General features: G+C 37.9%; 1 protein-coding gene across 2 annotated transcripts in view; it reads right to left on the minus strand.

Moving 5' to 3' along the window:
• Window positions 1–14,833, minus strand: part of LOC110053899 (uncharacterized) — a 59,719-nt gene extending 44,886 nt beyond the window's left edge. For both annotated transcript variants that reach the window (XM_089284058.1, XM_089284059.1), the window contains exons 1-14: window positions 14,593–14,833; window positions 10,227–10,252; window positions 9,500–9,538; window positions 7,919–7,972; window positions 7,326–7,421; window positions 6,527–6,589; window positions 5,790–5,834; window positions 5,444–5,497; window positions 4,832–4,885; window positions 4,144–4,197; window positions 3,114–3,167; window positions 2,670–2,723; window positions 809–853; window positions 417–515 (exon numbers count right to left, since the gene is read on the minus strand). In XM_089284058.1, the coding sequence (XP_089140184.1) occupies window positions 417–515; window positions 809–853; window positions 2,670–2,723; window positions 3,114–3,167; window positions 4,144–4,197; window positions 4,832–4,885; window positions 5,444–5,497; window positions 5,790–5,834; window positions 6,527–6,589; window positions 7,326–7,421; window positions 7,919–7,972; window positions 9,500–9,538; window positions 10,227–10,252; window positions 14,593–14,662 (807 nt within the window). In that variant the 5' untranslated portion in view covers window positions 14,663–14,833. The remainder of the gene's footprint in view (window positions 1–416; window positions 516–808; window positions 854–2,669; window positions 2,724–3,113; window positions 3,168–4,143; window positions 4,198–4,831; window positions 4,886–5,443; window positions 5,498–5,789; window positions 5,835–6,526; window positions 6,590–7,325; window positions 7,422–7,918; window positions 7,973–9,499; window positions 9,539–10,226; window positions 10,253–14,592) is intronic.
• Window positions 14,834–14,996: the final 163 nt, after the last annotated feature.

A 14,996-nucleotide genomic window follows, 5' to 3' on the forward strand; every position in this document is an offset into this window, starting at 1 on the left:
AGACCTCAATTGCATATATTTCAGAGACATTTTTGGTGTGGCAACATGAAGGGTATACTGCGCAGGTTAAAATTGTTTATATAAGTGAAGACAGAACGGGCCATTTTCTTTCCTGGTGGCTTGCTGACTGTCTTGTGAGTGATTCACCTGAATGCCAGGTACAATTATAATATTTTTAACCCCGTTAATCTGGTCACCAATGAGCCACAAAAATCTTGCCATATTATCAGGTGGCCTTATCAATTAAAGGGGTTTTTTTTAAATAAGAAAATGACTGACTTAGTTTTCGTTCAAGACAGAATAAAGTCACTGTAATAACAAGGTGGCTCCATGAATGGGACAGCCATTACTGGTAGGGTTCCACTGTACTGTGCATATGATAAAGACTGACTGACAGTTAAGCATAGCAGTTGTACCTGGGGACCCTGTGATCCAGGAGATCCTTCTGGCCCTCTTTGCCCTTGAGGGCCTGGTTTGCCAGTCTTTCCACGAGCACCAACTAGTCCAGTTTCTCCCTAAAACCCCAACAAAGTTAACAAAATCATAGATTCCAATTAAGAGTCCTGTGGTATATGTGATTATCATCATCAGTCCTTATCACACCATGAGGTGCACAAAGCCTTTGTGATAAAAGTAGCATGATGAGAAACAAAGACAGGGCATATTTGAAACGAGCTTAGTTCCTCGCATACATTTGAATTTGCATATTGGTTTTACAGGCTAAAGCTTGAACTTCTGCTTAACTGTTGCACATCTTCTAATATTTGCTCATGTACATAAACAGGGATTAATTCTAATTAATACTTACAGGCTGTCCATCATTGCCAGGTTTTCCCGGTTCACCAACATTACCCTGAGAGGATCACAAAGATCTTATTTACATTTTAAAGAACTAACCATGCAATGAACCAAGCTAGGAACTCTGAGAGTTGAGTCTTGCCCTAAAACAAAACGCAGTATTCCCAGCCAGGGCTCGAACCCCGACCACTCAATCAGGAGTCCAATGGGCTAGCAATTAGTCAGCCACACAATCTCCACTTTGGGACAAAAAAAGAACGTGATCAACATGTTTACATCGAGAGCGCACAAGATTAGTCTACAAGATTCACAATTCCTGATAAACGAAAAAAGAGTGACGTCAGCATTCTCACATCTGGAGCATACAAGTTTGCATTGGACAAAAGATTAAATCAATTTTTTAACATGTGATAAAATAACATGAAACATGACCAGTATGCTTGAGAAGTTTAAATAACTAATTTATTTGAATGCCATACTGTCCAGAAGAAAAACATCTTGCTAAGATTCTTCTGTACAATCAATCATACATGTATCACATCATCAGTTCATCTGGGCCATGAGTAGAACACAACAATTAAAAAATTCGTAGATTTTTATTTGAGACTCTAAGAGTGCAAATTGGCACACAAGGTCATAACTTTGTGAATATTTGATAGATTTCTATGAATTTTTGCCATGAAAATTGTCTTGTGAAGATCTGCTCATTGAAGTCATAAAATTTTAAATAAGACTGATACATTTTTGAAGTCGTTCATTTTCCCATTTTAAAGCAATTTCTCTCAAAATGTCTTCCTCCTTCATAGCTGCTGATGTCAATTCTTAAATAAGCTGATTAGTGGCTTTCAAATGGCATATTGTACACAGGCAGAGTGTCTTTATTTGCCGATTTGGGAAAAACTGCCGTTCGCCTTAGGGGGTAAAGGGTTAAATTTAGTTCCTGATTAATTTCAATCTATAGTTTAGTTTATCTCTAGTAAATCCTAGCTCCTAGTGTCAATCTAAATATGTAAATGTACTTGTATTAAACGGTTTTGTAAATCCTTCTATAAGTAGTTGCATAACAATCTTATTTATGTATTAATGGGCTAATATAAATATAGATGTGGCCCACCTAGATTAGCCCAGGCTACCTGCTGGTTCACGCTGTTGCTATAGTTGGTTTTCACATGATGTCACTAAAATTCGACCTACAAAACTATTGATCTTCCTGAGATTTCACTTAAATGATGTATAAGACCGGCTGAAAACTAATATTCATACAAATTTTTGCTCCGAATGGGTTCTTGGTTTTGTGATAAACTACGCTTGAATTTCTAAGCTTTTGCATGACGCAGCATTTACATGATGGCCTAGAGAGCTGTCATGATGGTTAAAAAAGTGACTTATTTCGGGGAATTTGGCTATCTGAACAGTTCATGTCTTAGAAAAAGTATTATTTTAATGTTTTAGAGTTCCTTGAGGGACGAATTCACGCTTTTGTAGCAAAACTCAGTGACAGATGTTTCTGTTGGTTTCCGGCCGCCATGTTGGTGCCCATACGGATGGGCACCAGCATGGCGTCTCCATACAAATCTCTATAAATTTGGGTAAAAAATTTCTCTGCATATCTCGCATAAGAAAAATTACTGTGACCAGAATTTTGGTGAGAGTCTTTGCATATTTACCCTCTTTCATTTCCCAGATTCTGGACTTTATCTATTGGCCGGTTTTGATTTTTATTTTGATCTATTTTGAATTGCGTGACACTGAAAACCAGCAATTGTCAAGCTTTTTTAACTTAATGTGTATATATTTCTGTAAAATTGTAAATGTGTGAGTCATAATAAAGTTGTTGTTGTTGCTGTTGTTGTTAACTATAGCGCTCATACCCTTTCGCCAGGAGTTCCTTGGTTACCCTTGTTTCCTTTTGCCCCTCTAATCCCCTGTAAGAACAATAATTGAACTCTTCAGAGCAGCTTTCACTTGAGTGTCATAAAACCAAAGCTTTCACTTGAATGTCGTAAAACCAATATGAAGATCACATTCCTGAGTAAACCAATCAAGGCTTACAATAATTCAACTTAGACAAACATTTTCATGAAGCACATGAAAATGTTCGAGTGACACATGGTTGGTTTTGGATTTACTCCTGATTGGATGATGTCAAATCAGTAAACCAGGTAAGAGATGTGTCTAAATCTTCATGTTAAAAAACCAACAGAGTGACAGGCTATCTAACAGTCCACAATTTTGAATGTGTTATATCCATCCACTGCTGTTGCCAATACTGGCCTGCTTTTTAAAACTGGCAACGAAACACAAACTGCTCATACCTTATCTCCTTTGAATCCCACTTCACCAGCCAGACCAGGATTTCCAGCCGGACCCTGAAGTATAAACAGAACTAAATCCATTTAGCAAATAATTATTATTAGTAACTAGGCCAAGTGGAGTACAGCTCAGGGAGTGATCACTTGAGTATTTTCAAAATCAAACAAGCAAACAGCATGGGGCCAATTTGAAATTACAACCATGAGTGCTCTGAATTGTACACACAAGGTCCAATTGAGTAAACATGTACTACAGAAAGTAGTTCATCATACCAACAACAAATTTTAAAATGAAACTCTTTTGAGAACTTATTTTGGACAAAAAAGTAAGCAGGACTTTCCAAAAGTTTAAAACTGTATAGGAAACATTGAGAGGGAAGCCATTAAAGGGACTGCGTAACTGACATATGCATCACATAGGTATCCATATTGTAGGAATCCAGTTACAAAACATTGTAAATGGATACCTGTAATTGGAAACCCACATAATCGTGTGCCGATTACGTGACAAATAGGCACATGGGCGATTGAGGAATAAATACGATCAAGAATTTTGTAATCTATAGAATTGATACAATTAGTCATGCAGCTGAACATTCAATGAAAATAATGTTTTGGGCAGACATAGAGGCACAGCAATGTTGTGGTTGAAAATTTGATGTTTGCCTTGAACCCAAACAGCATGCAATTTATTCTACCATCTGCAAATCCATCAGCAACTTTTTTGACTCTTTATTTTGTATACATGTAAAACTTTATATATCTTTAATTTCATGCATTGGCAGTACAATATATTATAAAAGGACATTTAGTTACAGTATAGTAAATTTTTTAATCAAGTTATTCCCATCGAGCCTGGGAGCCAAAGAAACCATTACATTTTCAAGTTAACCTTCCGCTTTTCATTGCCTCACATTAATGCAATTTTCAAACAAAACATTCTGGCAAATGCTCTGTCTGTGAGTGTTCTCAATAATAGTTGTTACACATATTTGTCACAAAGACTCAAGTTGTAACAAAAGATAATACTTGCCGGGGATCCCTGGGCACCAGCAGGTCCTCTCAATCCAGATTCGCCAGGTTCTCCCTGTGACACATTAAGTAAAATTATGATTGAGAGCAATATTCCATGAGAGTGCACACAATGTAAACTTTTAATCCTAATGAGAGAGGGCCAAACAGGATGATATTTGGCTTAAATTAACTGAGGGGTCTAATTGTTTTAGTATCACCCAACTAGTCAGACAGAAAAGGCAATAATAAAGTTAACAAATGCAAGTTGAAGAAATATTTATTTCGGAATAAAATGAAAGAAAGCATCTGTACATGTAGTATATTAGGACAGCAGTTGTACATGTAAAAGTATACATCAGGAATAGTGTGAACGCAGGAAGAGAGTGTTGAAAGGTGTACTGTGTGTACTGTTGTCTTTCACCTTCGTGGCTGCCTTTTGTGGCTTACTTTTGCTGTTCGACACTGTAACATTACGCTCGATTGGGCCAATTTCGCTACTCTAGGACTATTACACTGTAGTTAGTCGTCTAGTAGCATAGCCAATTAAAATACAGGATTTGCATCAGTCCACTAGTTCGGTGATACTAGTGGAAATTATACCAATGTAAAATGTAGGCTACAAAATGGGTGATAAACAAAGTAACTTTACCTTTGCCTTAGAATAAAATCAAGAAAGTTCATACTTGTAATCTACAAATTTAACTTACATCAGACCCATCTACTCCAGGTAATCCAGGAGGGCCTGACTGCCCAGGCTTCCCCTACAAGATGCAATTACCAGTTTTTAGTTATTGGACGATTAAGACTTCTAAACCTGCTAAGAAGTTTTTAGGACAAAGTGAAAACCATTATAATGGGAATAATAATTATAACAAAACAACAGCTTAATATGGAATGAATATTTGTGCATGGGTTTGAAAAAGATAATTAAGATAACTAACTTCTGTAAATGAGCTTCTATTTAACTCAATTATAACCAGAGGCAGCGTATCGGTGCCAGTGTGGCCGAGTGGTTAGGGCGCCACACTTGAAATTTGGAGGTCACGGGTTCAAATCCCATTCTGACCACTAAGCTGGAATTGTTTCTCGGTAGACCCTAGTTCAACTTCTCGGCCATGCTTGCAAATAGCCAGCTAGCCCGCCTCCCGCCAGCTGGGACTTTTAAACCAACTATGTTTAGTTGATGTATTTGTTTCATCTAGTTTACGTGGCCTGCCTGTGAGCTAACTAGGTGTAGCTAAGCGCATTGACCACTATAAACAACTACATTTGAACATTTTTGAACACAGAATTTTCGAACCTCATAATTAAATACTTACTGGTGGTCCTGCTTCACCAGATCGTCCTAGTGATCCGCGGATACCAGGTGTTCCCTGACAGTCAACAACACATACCAGTTAAATTTGCATTCAATGGTAATGTTATAATCTAAAGAGGGAAAAGCTACAGTACCACTACCACATCTCATCTCATTCCTGAGAATCTTGTTCCTCGAGATGGGAGCCTTGTCTGAAAAATGTACCAGTGAAAAACATATTTTGGAATAAATTACAAGCAGTCAGCTTGCTCGGGATGTGGTGAAGTTATCTGCAAAACAGCTTCCATAGGACTTGCCTGTACCATGATGAATATGAACCATCAAGTAACACATCTTTAAATACTTACAGGTGGTCCACGCTTGCCAGGATTTCCTGGAGGACCTCTTGCTCCCTAAAAGAAAAACATTCTGTGAGATAAAGTACATCTAGTCTTGTATAATACCAGTGAAAGTATATAACCATTGTAATTATTTTGTTACCAAAGAACAAACACATAGGTATAGCTAAGACATTTTCATATGTCTATGAAGCACTTTTTGTAATTAATGCCAAAAACATCATCTCAGTGTTCTCCATAGGCACAACCGACCAGCGAAAATCCCTGCCTGGTTGAGCTGGGTGCGCCAGCCACTCCTGAGAATTTTCAAGATACAGTTTCCAGAAGAAACAATGTTAAAGTGCCTATCAAATAAAAAATAATTGCTGCTTATTTGAAAGGCTTTTCAAAGTAAAGAAGAATGGCGTTTTCCTTTTTGGAATATCTTTTTTGATGTTAGAGGTAATAACGTTTTTGTATTATGCAAATGAGGAAAGTGATGATGTTTTAGGTGGTTCCACTAAAACAGCACAACACTTGATCGAGAATAACTCTTACAAATATTAAAGGCACTTAAAAGTTTTATTAGTCTAATTTGTTACCTTTTCATTACTTCTCCAAACTAAAAAGGGCAAGTTCTCTTACACTTTGTTTGTTTCCTCCAAACTTCTTGTATGCATCATAACTCCAATTAAGTGTACAGTATATCGTTTGTTAATTTGTTAAATAATGTTATGTCTGTTTGCATGTGTTTTATTTTGTCTTACCGCTGCACCCTGGTTTCCTTTGATGCCACCAGCACTTTCAGGATCTGGTCCTTTCACACCACTCTGAAAATATTCATAATCACTAATTTAACACACTATTTCATATTTTTTTATTCATGATACACATGGGAGATTATATATGAATCCAAATTTGCCCGTAAAGATATTAATAAAAAAAGGAAGCTTCCATTTAGGGCAGTGATCTTACAAACTGTCATTCTAGCAAATCTTACTTAGAACTCACGACAAGTTATTCTCTGGGAGTTCCATACTATGGATCACTGAAATTGCTAGGATAGACAATAAATTCTCACAATATCTCTTTTTGCCCAGCCTAAAAGAAATACTAGGTGTGGAAAGACCCCCCCCCCCCCCCCCTCAGAAGTAGTAATTTTTCTAGATGCTTAAACTACATGCATACATGCATACAAACTTTATTTGTCATGTAGGTAAATACAATTTCATTTCAAGACCAACTGGAACCATCAAGCAACTTCTAGGGTAGATCAAATTTTACTCCATGCCAAGGGCATATTTGACCATATTTTAAAGTAGCAATATCATTTCATCTTAAGTAATCCTGTAAAGACACGGCTGTAACCTGTACCAGCTGTCATGGCTGAGCATCCTTGATGAACCCTTGATGTTATGGGTGAGCTTTCCTGTTTTTGAAAAATTTCCCCCAAAAGTAACAAGTGTTTGCTCAGTTTGTCATGGGTGTGAAGACCAAGGCAATGGGTGCTTAAAAACTTAATGACAGCCCTGAAAGTAACAAAGAGCTGCTTCTGTGGAAGCTTACCGTCAGTCCACCAACGCCACCCCCAGGAGGGCCGGCTGCACCTTGAAGTCCTGGTTCACCAGGGTCACCTCTAGGGCCTGGGTTCCCTGTGGCACCCTACAAAGCAAGTCAGAGCGATAAGCAAGAACAAACACAAGAGCTCTCTTAAGGGGGCTCTGTCGTAAGTATGATGACAAAAATTGAAAACCTCAAGGCATTCATTAAATAAATGGAATCCTAAATATAATGGTCCAGTTTCCATTTGGTTTGAAAATATTTGCCTGAAGCGTTTAAAAGGGCGATTTAATGGATTAGGCATATACAAGGTTATGATGTCAAATTAAAAGATCCCAGCAGACTTTTTTCAGTTGTCACGTATAATTTTATGTTGGAAAAATTGCTTAAAACTAATGCAATTTCCTTGCCGATCAACAATTCATTTCACTTCTCGGTGTTCCAGCAGCATTCTGTGTACAAGTGAAGGTACATGTATTCAGCACTCCTTTAACCAAAAATTAAAGAAATTGCTGTAATAATGTCCCTCTATCACACAATTATCTCTTAACTGAGCCTCTGAGATAAGAATATTATTCTTCCTTTGTGTCAATACATACCGGGTATCCCTGTGGTCCTTGCGCTCCCTGTGCTCCTGGCTCACCACGATCACCCTGACAAGACAAAATTCATAAGACTGGTGGTACACCAAAAAATAACTTATTTAACTATGAGCTTATTGCCTATATGAGAGGGCCAGGCAGAAAATATATTTTTCCACCCCACAGAATAAGTGTAAGTGTAAGTCTGTGCAAAATGAAGGACATTCAAAAACTTTTCTGTCTGGCCCCAACCCAACCCAGTAATACACATGTTGATATTTCAAAACACCATATTTAAGGCACTGGAATTTGTTCTGATTTACTCTTGCAAAATGGAATGGCGGTGTGTCCAGGCTGGACAGCTTTCCCAGAACCCGTCTGGCCCCACATGCTGTACCTTGCAGTTTTATTTTCAACAGGACTGCATCGCTGGGGTTATATGGTGGTATGATCATGTAACAGAAGTTATTAAATATTAAATGATGTGTTCCCAACTGTTCTATGGCTCATTCTGTAGAGATTCTGCAAGGTTCAGCAGTTCACATCACCTTAAACCCTGTATAATGTTACTGGGCTGCTTACTAAGTTGTTTCACAAATGCAAGGATATATCGTTCTGACTTGCATTTCTGTCACAACTTTATTTCCTTTTTCCTCAGTGAAGCAAACTGATGGCAAAAGAAAGCAGAATTTACGAATTACAGTGTTGGAAATTAGTGCTTGCCCTCCCACTCGCCAATGCAAATGTGAAAAGTGTAGCTTTAGCAAGTACAAATCATTGATCCTCCCGCATTTGGCACATACAAATTTCATTTTTGGGAAATTATTTAAATTAAATATTGATAGCATTCCTTTTTATTTGCGCTTTTGGCAAGAATATCTCTAAAAGTAAACTTACAAGTGTTCTTTTGACGTGCTTTTAATTGTCTAACATAATTTAGTCTTTCATAAAACTATGGACAAAATGAGATACCTCTTCCTCGTGGTGGCAATGTGCATATCAGTTACATGTGTATGTAGCGATACTGCTGGTCTGTAGTTAAGCCGGCAGTAATTAGTGCATTATCATGCCAACAAGGTGTTTACTCCCATTTACTGTAATGTCTTGATTCTAGGGATGTATGCAAATTTGGTAGTGCCAGCTGTTCCTTAGCTGTTTTACAGTTAAAACTGTTGAAATGAGGAAACATTTCCAAGGAGAGTCAAAAGTTGATACTAAAAACCAGGATAAGACAGTAAAATTGGTCCACAATCCTAAGCAGACATCTCGTAAATGGACCAGAACAAGAACGCCAACACAAAATGACAAGCTTGGTGTCCATGATGACGAGATACTCAAAAACTTTGTGAATCACTGAGAAATATTTTGGGGGGGAGGGGGAGGTGGGGTGGCATCTTTCTAGGCGAGTGAAAATTACACCGAGTGAGTGCATTTTGAGAGTAACTCGCACAAAAGGCAAGTGCTGTCAAAATTTAGTTTAAAACACTGCAATTAAGATTTTGTCATGATGTACAATTTAATCCTCCAAACTAACTTCAAAAGAAATGCATGTTAATCAGTAAGATTTAAACAATATCTGTTAGGACACCAGCCACTTACCGGGTCACCATTTGGACCACGAGATCCTGGATCTCCTCGCTATACAATGAAAAATAATGTACTAGCAAATCAATATTTGAGTGAAAAACATGGTATAAAACTCACACATGCAGTCAACCTGAAAATCAGACTGCAAAAAATTAGTTCAGAGTGCCTCTTTGTCTCTTAGAAATGAAAATGTTTTAAGACACCATCAGTATTAATCAAAAGTAAGTTGACAGTCAGGTTTTATCTCAGTTTTAGCTTACTGCTTCTGCAATCTTCACTCAAATGTCTTGGTTCACACTTAATTGTTGAGTGTCAGTTTCAATACCTCATGTCTGAAATCCCAAAACTCAAGATCAGAGAACCATCTAATAACAAATTTATTGGTTATGCAATGTACTAGGAAACTTAATACTGTATTCAAATAAGGACTACCAGTGGATCCTCTTTAACTGCCACTACATCAAAACATACTTTTTCAATTTAATAAGCACAGTGCTATTTCAAGAAAATAGAGTACACTGCAAATGTGGACTACAGTACTGCTCACTTACACAAATCCTCTCTCACACACAACACTTAAAATATCTTCTGTCAGCCAGCTGATTTGTTTAATAAACAATTTTTGTCCAGGCTAGATGACTGATTTTGGTATTAATTTGGTTATATTTTTGACAGTCACTCAAAAAAACAGCTTTCTACTAATAACACACAAAGATGTGTTGATTGAGGTTCCACTCACCTTTGGGGGATATGTCGGCAGTGGATCTAATTCGAAGCAAAATAACACAGTTAATAATTTAGCTAAACGAAAGCAATCTGCTCAATAAAATTGGGTCCACTAAGGCTATACTTGTATTATCATTGCACTTGCAGGTATGTGGCAGCTTAGAAAAATAAAAGAACTTGTAACTGTGCCATACAGAAAACCGAAACCTTTGGAACATTACAGACCATGGTTACACAGAATTCCTGTTCATCGAGGGAGAAACAAGCCATACCTTTATTTTGTGCTGGAGAGCTTTTAGAAGCCTTATACAATCATTTGACGACTTACTGTAATCAGTGAAACAATAGTAACTACATCCGTTGTAACAGCAGAGAGGCGTAGGACGATTAGGAACAGCCTGGCAGTCGCGATCCAATAAACACTCATTGTCATTTGGCAAAGACGAACATGTGATACTTTTTGTAATTGGACAGTAGCTATTTCCTGGCAAAAAAAGACAGTTGACAATAGTTAGTCAATAATAATAGCATAGCCTTAAGTAGAATATCAAATAAAAATACAAATTTAGGCACATTTATTCAACCAAGTCAACAGAAACATAGAATATATAGTGATCATACAAGTATGAAAGCCAAGAGTATGAGAAATGATTACAAATAGTGAAACAAGATCCCCGAAGAAGTGTAGATGAGTATAATTATTATATGGCTCCTAATTTTTCCCTCTGTTATATATAGAAACTAGTAGATGTGTTGCTTTGGTCTCAAGATACTGATCGAAATTGGTCAATCCCGAGTATTTTGTGATATTTAAACTTTTAGTCCCACACAACAAACTGCTATATTCTCGTCATCTGCATGTTTACAAACATGCCTGATATTTTAAGGAGAAACTACAAGTTGATTACTTTTGTAATTGATTTCAAGCTCAACATGACTGTTTCGCATAATAAAACCCCAAGAACCTCTCCGTCTCCTTTCACTAGATATAAACGCTAATTAAAATTATCCTATAAAATGATACGTAAGGTACTAAGGACTGCTGTGCTAATTAGGGAGACAGTAGATCCAGATTCAGTCGTTGTAAATAGAACTGAAAACGTGTTAAAAATCCTAAGTGGTTGCAGGTTGACTAGTTACAAGACCTGGAGTAGTTGAATTTGAGATCTCTGAGCACAAGTATATCTAGCGGCAGAGAGGAGGATTGTGGAACCTACAGATTACATCCATCTTTTCACTTTTTTTGGAGTTAAAAAATATCTGAACAGACTTTCCCGAGATACAGGATTGAAGAAATTTAATTTGCCCATGTACTGTAATGTACCTTGCATTGTTCTGTAAGCCAAGGAATTAATTTTCCATAATCCTACATCTCCCTTTCAAATTCACATCCTGTAAACTTATCATTTAGTGAAATGTGTGGTTCCAGAAAATATCCATATCCACCCCAGGGGTGGTTATTGGAATTCCAATAAGGAGCAGTGAGGGTGTCAAACGTCAAAATTTTTACTGGAATATAGGAACCAAAACTGAGGGGATTGGGGGGGGGGGGTTCAAACCATGGGGGTATGCATATTTTCTGGAAAAATTCAACACAGTGTGTACAAAGTAAAAGTAGAAGTAATGAGATCATGGTGTCCTAAGTGAGCCAAGCAGCAATTACTTCTCTCTATTCAGTGATTTATTTTAGCTACTACCAGTTTATCATTAAGCCTGGGAACATTGCTAGATAGATAGGCATTACCAACAAATCATTAAGCAGAATTTTTCACACGGACGAACCAAAAAAAGAAGAGTTGCGGGATTAGTATCTTCTAGCAAAACGAAAAAAAACAGCAGTTTTAATAAAGTTACATTACATTTTGTAAACAATGCCTCGGACAAAACTCTTATAAGTTCAGTTAATGTTACGTTGAAGGCACAATTCAAAATGATACAGATAAGCGTAACTTGTTAGTACATTCCACGGGACCCTCCATAATTAGGTGACATGCTTCTGCTATAATTAAGTAACCAATAAGGGTGTAGCGTCTTCCTTCTTCCAAATTAGTTTGCGAAGAACTCCTAGCTAAACTCCAGAATACCCGGCCACTTATTAGCACCTCATTGAATAAGAATAGCAACTATTGTTATATACCTCGTTCTTGAAAGCACACCGGCACATGTAAATAAAGTGGCCGGGTATTCTGAAGTTGCTCCGAACTCCTTAATTGGTTGATTCAGCTGATCGAAACAGCTGTTTATTTGGAACAAGTTACCACAATGGATCACAATTCACAATTACGCATAACCGTGGAAGAGAATGCAACAAGCGTTACAATCGTATTACAGGTGAGCTTGCAATGCAGTAAAAGATTTAAAGTAGGAAGGAGTGTGAAGGCATGAAGATGACCTAAAGCAATGGCGACTGAATGAGACTCAATTCAAACTTTTAAGCGGGTCTAACTATCGTTTGTTAGAACAGTATGCTTACCTGAGTTATTAGCTGTTTCCTGCGCTTTGGAAAATCTTCATGACCTCTCCAAGCCTGTCAAATCTCGAGAAACATCTGTGTCTTCTCAGAGGAATTGAAGAATTTTCACAGAGCGAAAGGAAAAATTGCGCGCCTTCTACTAGCCTTGTTCCCAGACTTCCCACGGCGCGCTATCCCACGCTCTACTTTCAGAAAATTACGGGGGGATCATAATCAGTTTCTCATAATATTGCTTGTACACCCGTTTATTAAAATTCGTTTTCAAATCATGACAAAACCCAAGTAGTACATGGAGAATTCTCCGGTTTTTCCCTTTTTATTGTCTGTGTTAACATCCCACATGCATAGAACATAAAAACCAAATTATTGTTGAATGCCTTCATCACAACTAAACATAAAGGTTTGCTTCATATCAATATTTCTCAATCGCCTTTGTTTATTAGGTAACGAAATATGAGGTCAAATGCTTGCAGAAGTGCCATTGAAAGTGTCTGTCGTGACTTCGAACTTCGCATGTTTTTCAAGCACAATCGCTTCATTTTCCAAGAAATCAGGTTGAGTTGTTGTTGCTGCACGAATAAAAGCGGGTATTTTCCATCGAGTAATTTTCAAGCTTTTCACAAACATGTTTAATTTCCTCTAAAAGTCTAAAATCTTTGCGTGACGCAATTGGATAGTGATCACCCTATACCCCTTTGTGTCAAATTCCACGCGAAGTTGCAGAGATATTGAATTTCGTCCAGACCTCAAATTATCCTTCATGATCACGAAAGAAATCACACAAATATCTTTTGTACTTTTCATGCAAAATTCTCAAAGACACATTGCTGAATATCAAAAACAAGGTGCACTGGCTTAAGGCTACTTCTTACGCCTAGATTTGAACAAGATTTTGGACACAATTATGTTTTTGTAATCATTTTGCGCATTTTTGTTTCTTTATGAAATATCTTCAAAATACGTATATGATCACTGGGAGAACATAATAATTTTTTAAATTTTTAGAACTAATCTTTGAAAACAGCTTACAGGCCGCTATTCCTGCAAAGATTCGTGAACTTATCAACAAAATACAGATCGCAATCATCTGTACTGTCCGCAAACAAAAGCTCTTTGTCGGCATCGGGTAATGCAAGCGCTAATGGGAGAATTGCCACAGCTTTTCACCCGAAATAACACTCGCATACATAACACGAACAAAGAAGTGCTTTATTTTCACTTTTACAAAATGCTTCTCCATAGTGTGATTTGATTGGAGAACATCCGAGCTAAAATTCCCTGCAGAGCAACCGCAGACGTAGAAGACAACAAAAAAAAGCCCTCATTATTTGCTAGGAAAGGCAATCGATCTACACAACTACCTGGCAAGCAAGCCTAACGGTGATTTTTGGTGATGTTTTTCCACTATGACCGATGAGTTTTAAAAGAAATATCTTGTTAAACCCAAAGAATCTACACCACCGCACTGCATGTTACGTCAATACGCCCGGAACATGCACTAAAATCGAGTCTTTGTTGTAAATGCGAGGATCTGCTGCCTCAAAAACATAAAACGCTTCTGCTTAATTTTATTTTTCGTAGCACGAATCGGACATAATTTTGAAGACAGCTGGGGAGAAAACACGAAAATTACCCCAGACCAGGCCATGAAGCATACGTGATCTCCGCTCAGCGATCATGAAAAAGCCCTTGTGTGAGGGAGAAACGCGTACCGATAGCATGCAATAATTGTAACCCAGAGCAAAATTGCAACATAAATATACGATTCTAAGCTGCCACATACCACCAATGCTTAATCAGATCCAAGGCAAAACATAAATCGTGTACCAAAACACATAAAAACTAAGATATAATGCGCTTCAGGTAAGTAGAGGAACGCATTCCAGCATGCCACGTTATCACTTACCTTGTCCTTCTACGAGAATAAATAATGAGACTGCAATTAGAAGCGTCCTAACCGCGGCGGAGGTAAACATCTTGGCAGAAAATCGCTCTGAGGCGGTCTTTGCTGGCGCAGAATGCTTCCTAGCACCACACACCAATCAAAGAGACCTAACACAAGCAGCTACAAGACGAATTTGGTGGAAGCGGCCGCCAGTAGCTTGAGGCGCGGTTGGCAGTCAAGCTTTTGGCTGACGGGTGATCAGAGACATTCGAGACCCTGCAAACTGACACCGCCTCTATTGTATCTGAGACGCCAGATCAGACTAGACTGTCTTTTCTCTTCTCAATACTGGGGTCCTTTGATCTCTCTAATCCCACTGCGCATTTCGGCCTGGCCGAAGACAAAGGATAAAGGTACGTTATTCA

This window comes from Orbicella faveolata, unplaced genomic scaffold (genome assembly GCF_042242905.1).
Source record: "Orbicella faveolata isolate gen_17 unplaced genomic scaffold, um_ofav_v1 contig_13, whole genome shotgun sequence".
Classification (NCBI taxonomy): Eukaryota; Metazoa; Cnidaria; class Anthozoa; order Scleractinia; family Merulinidae; genus Orbicella; species Orbicella faveolata.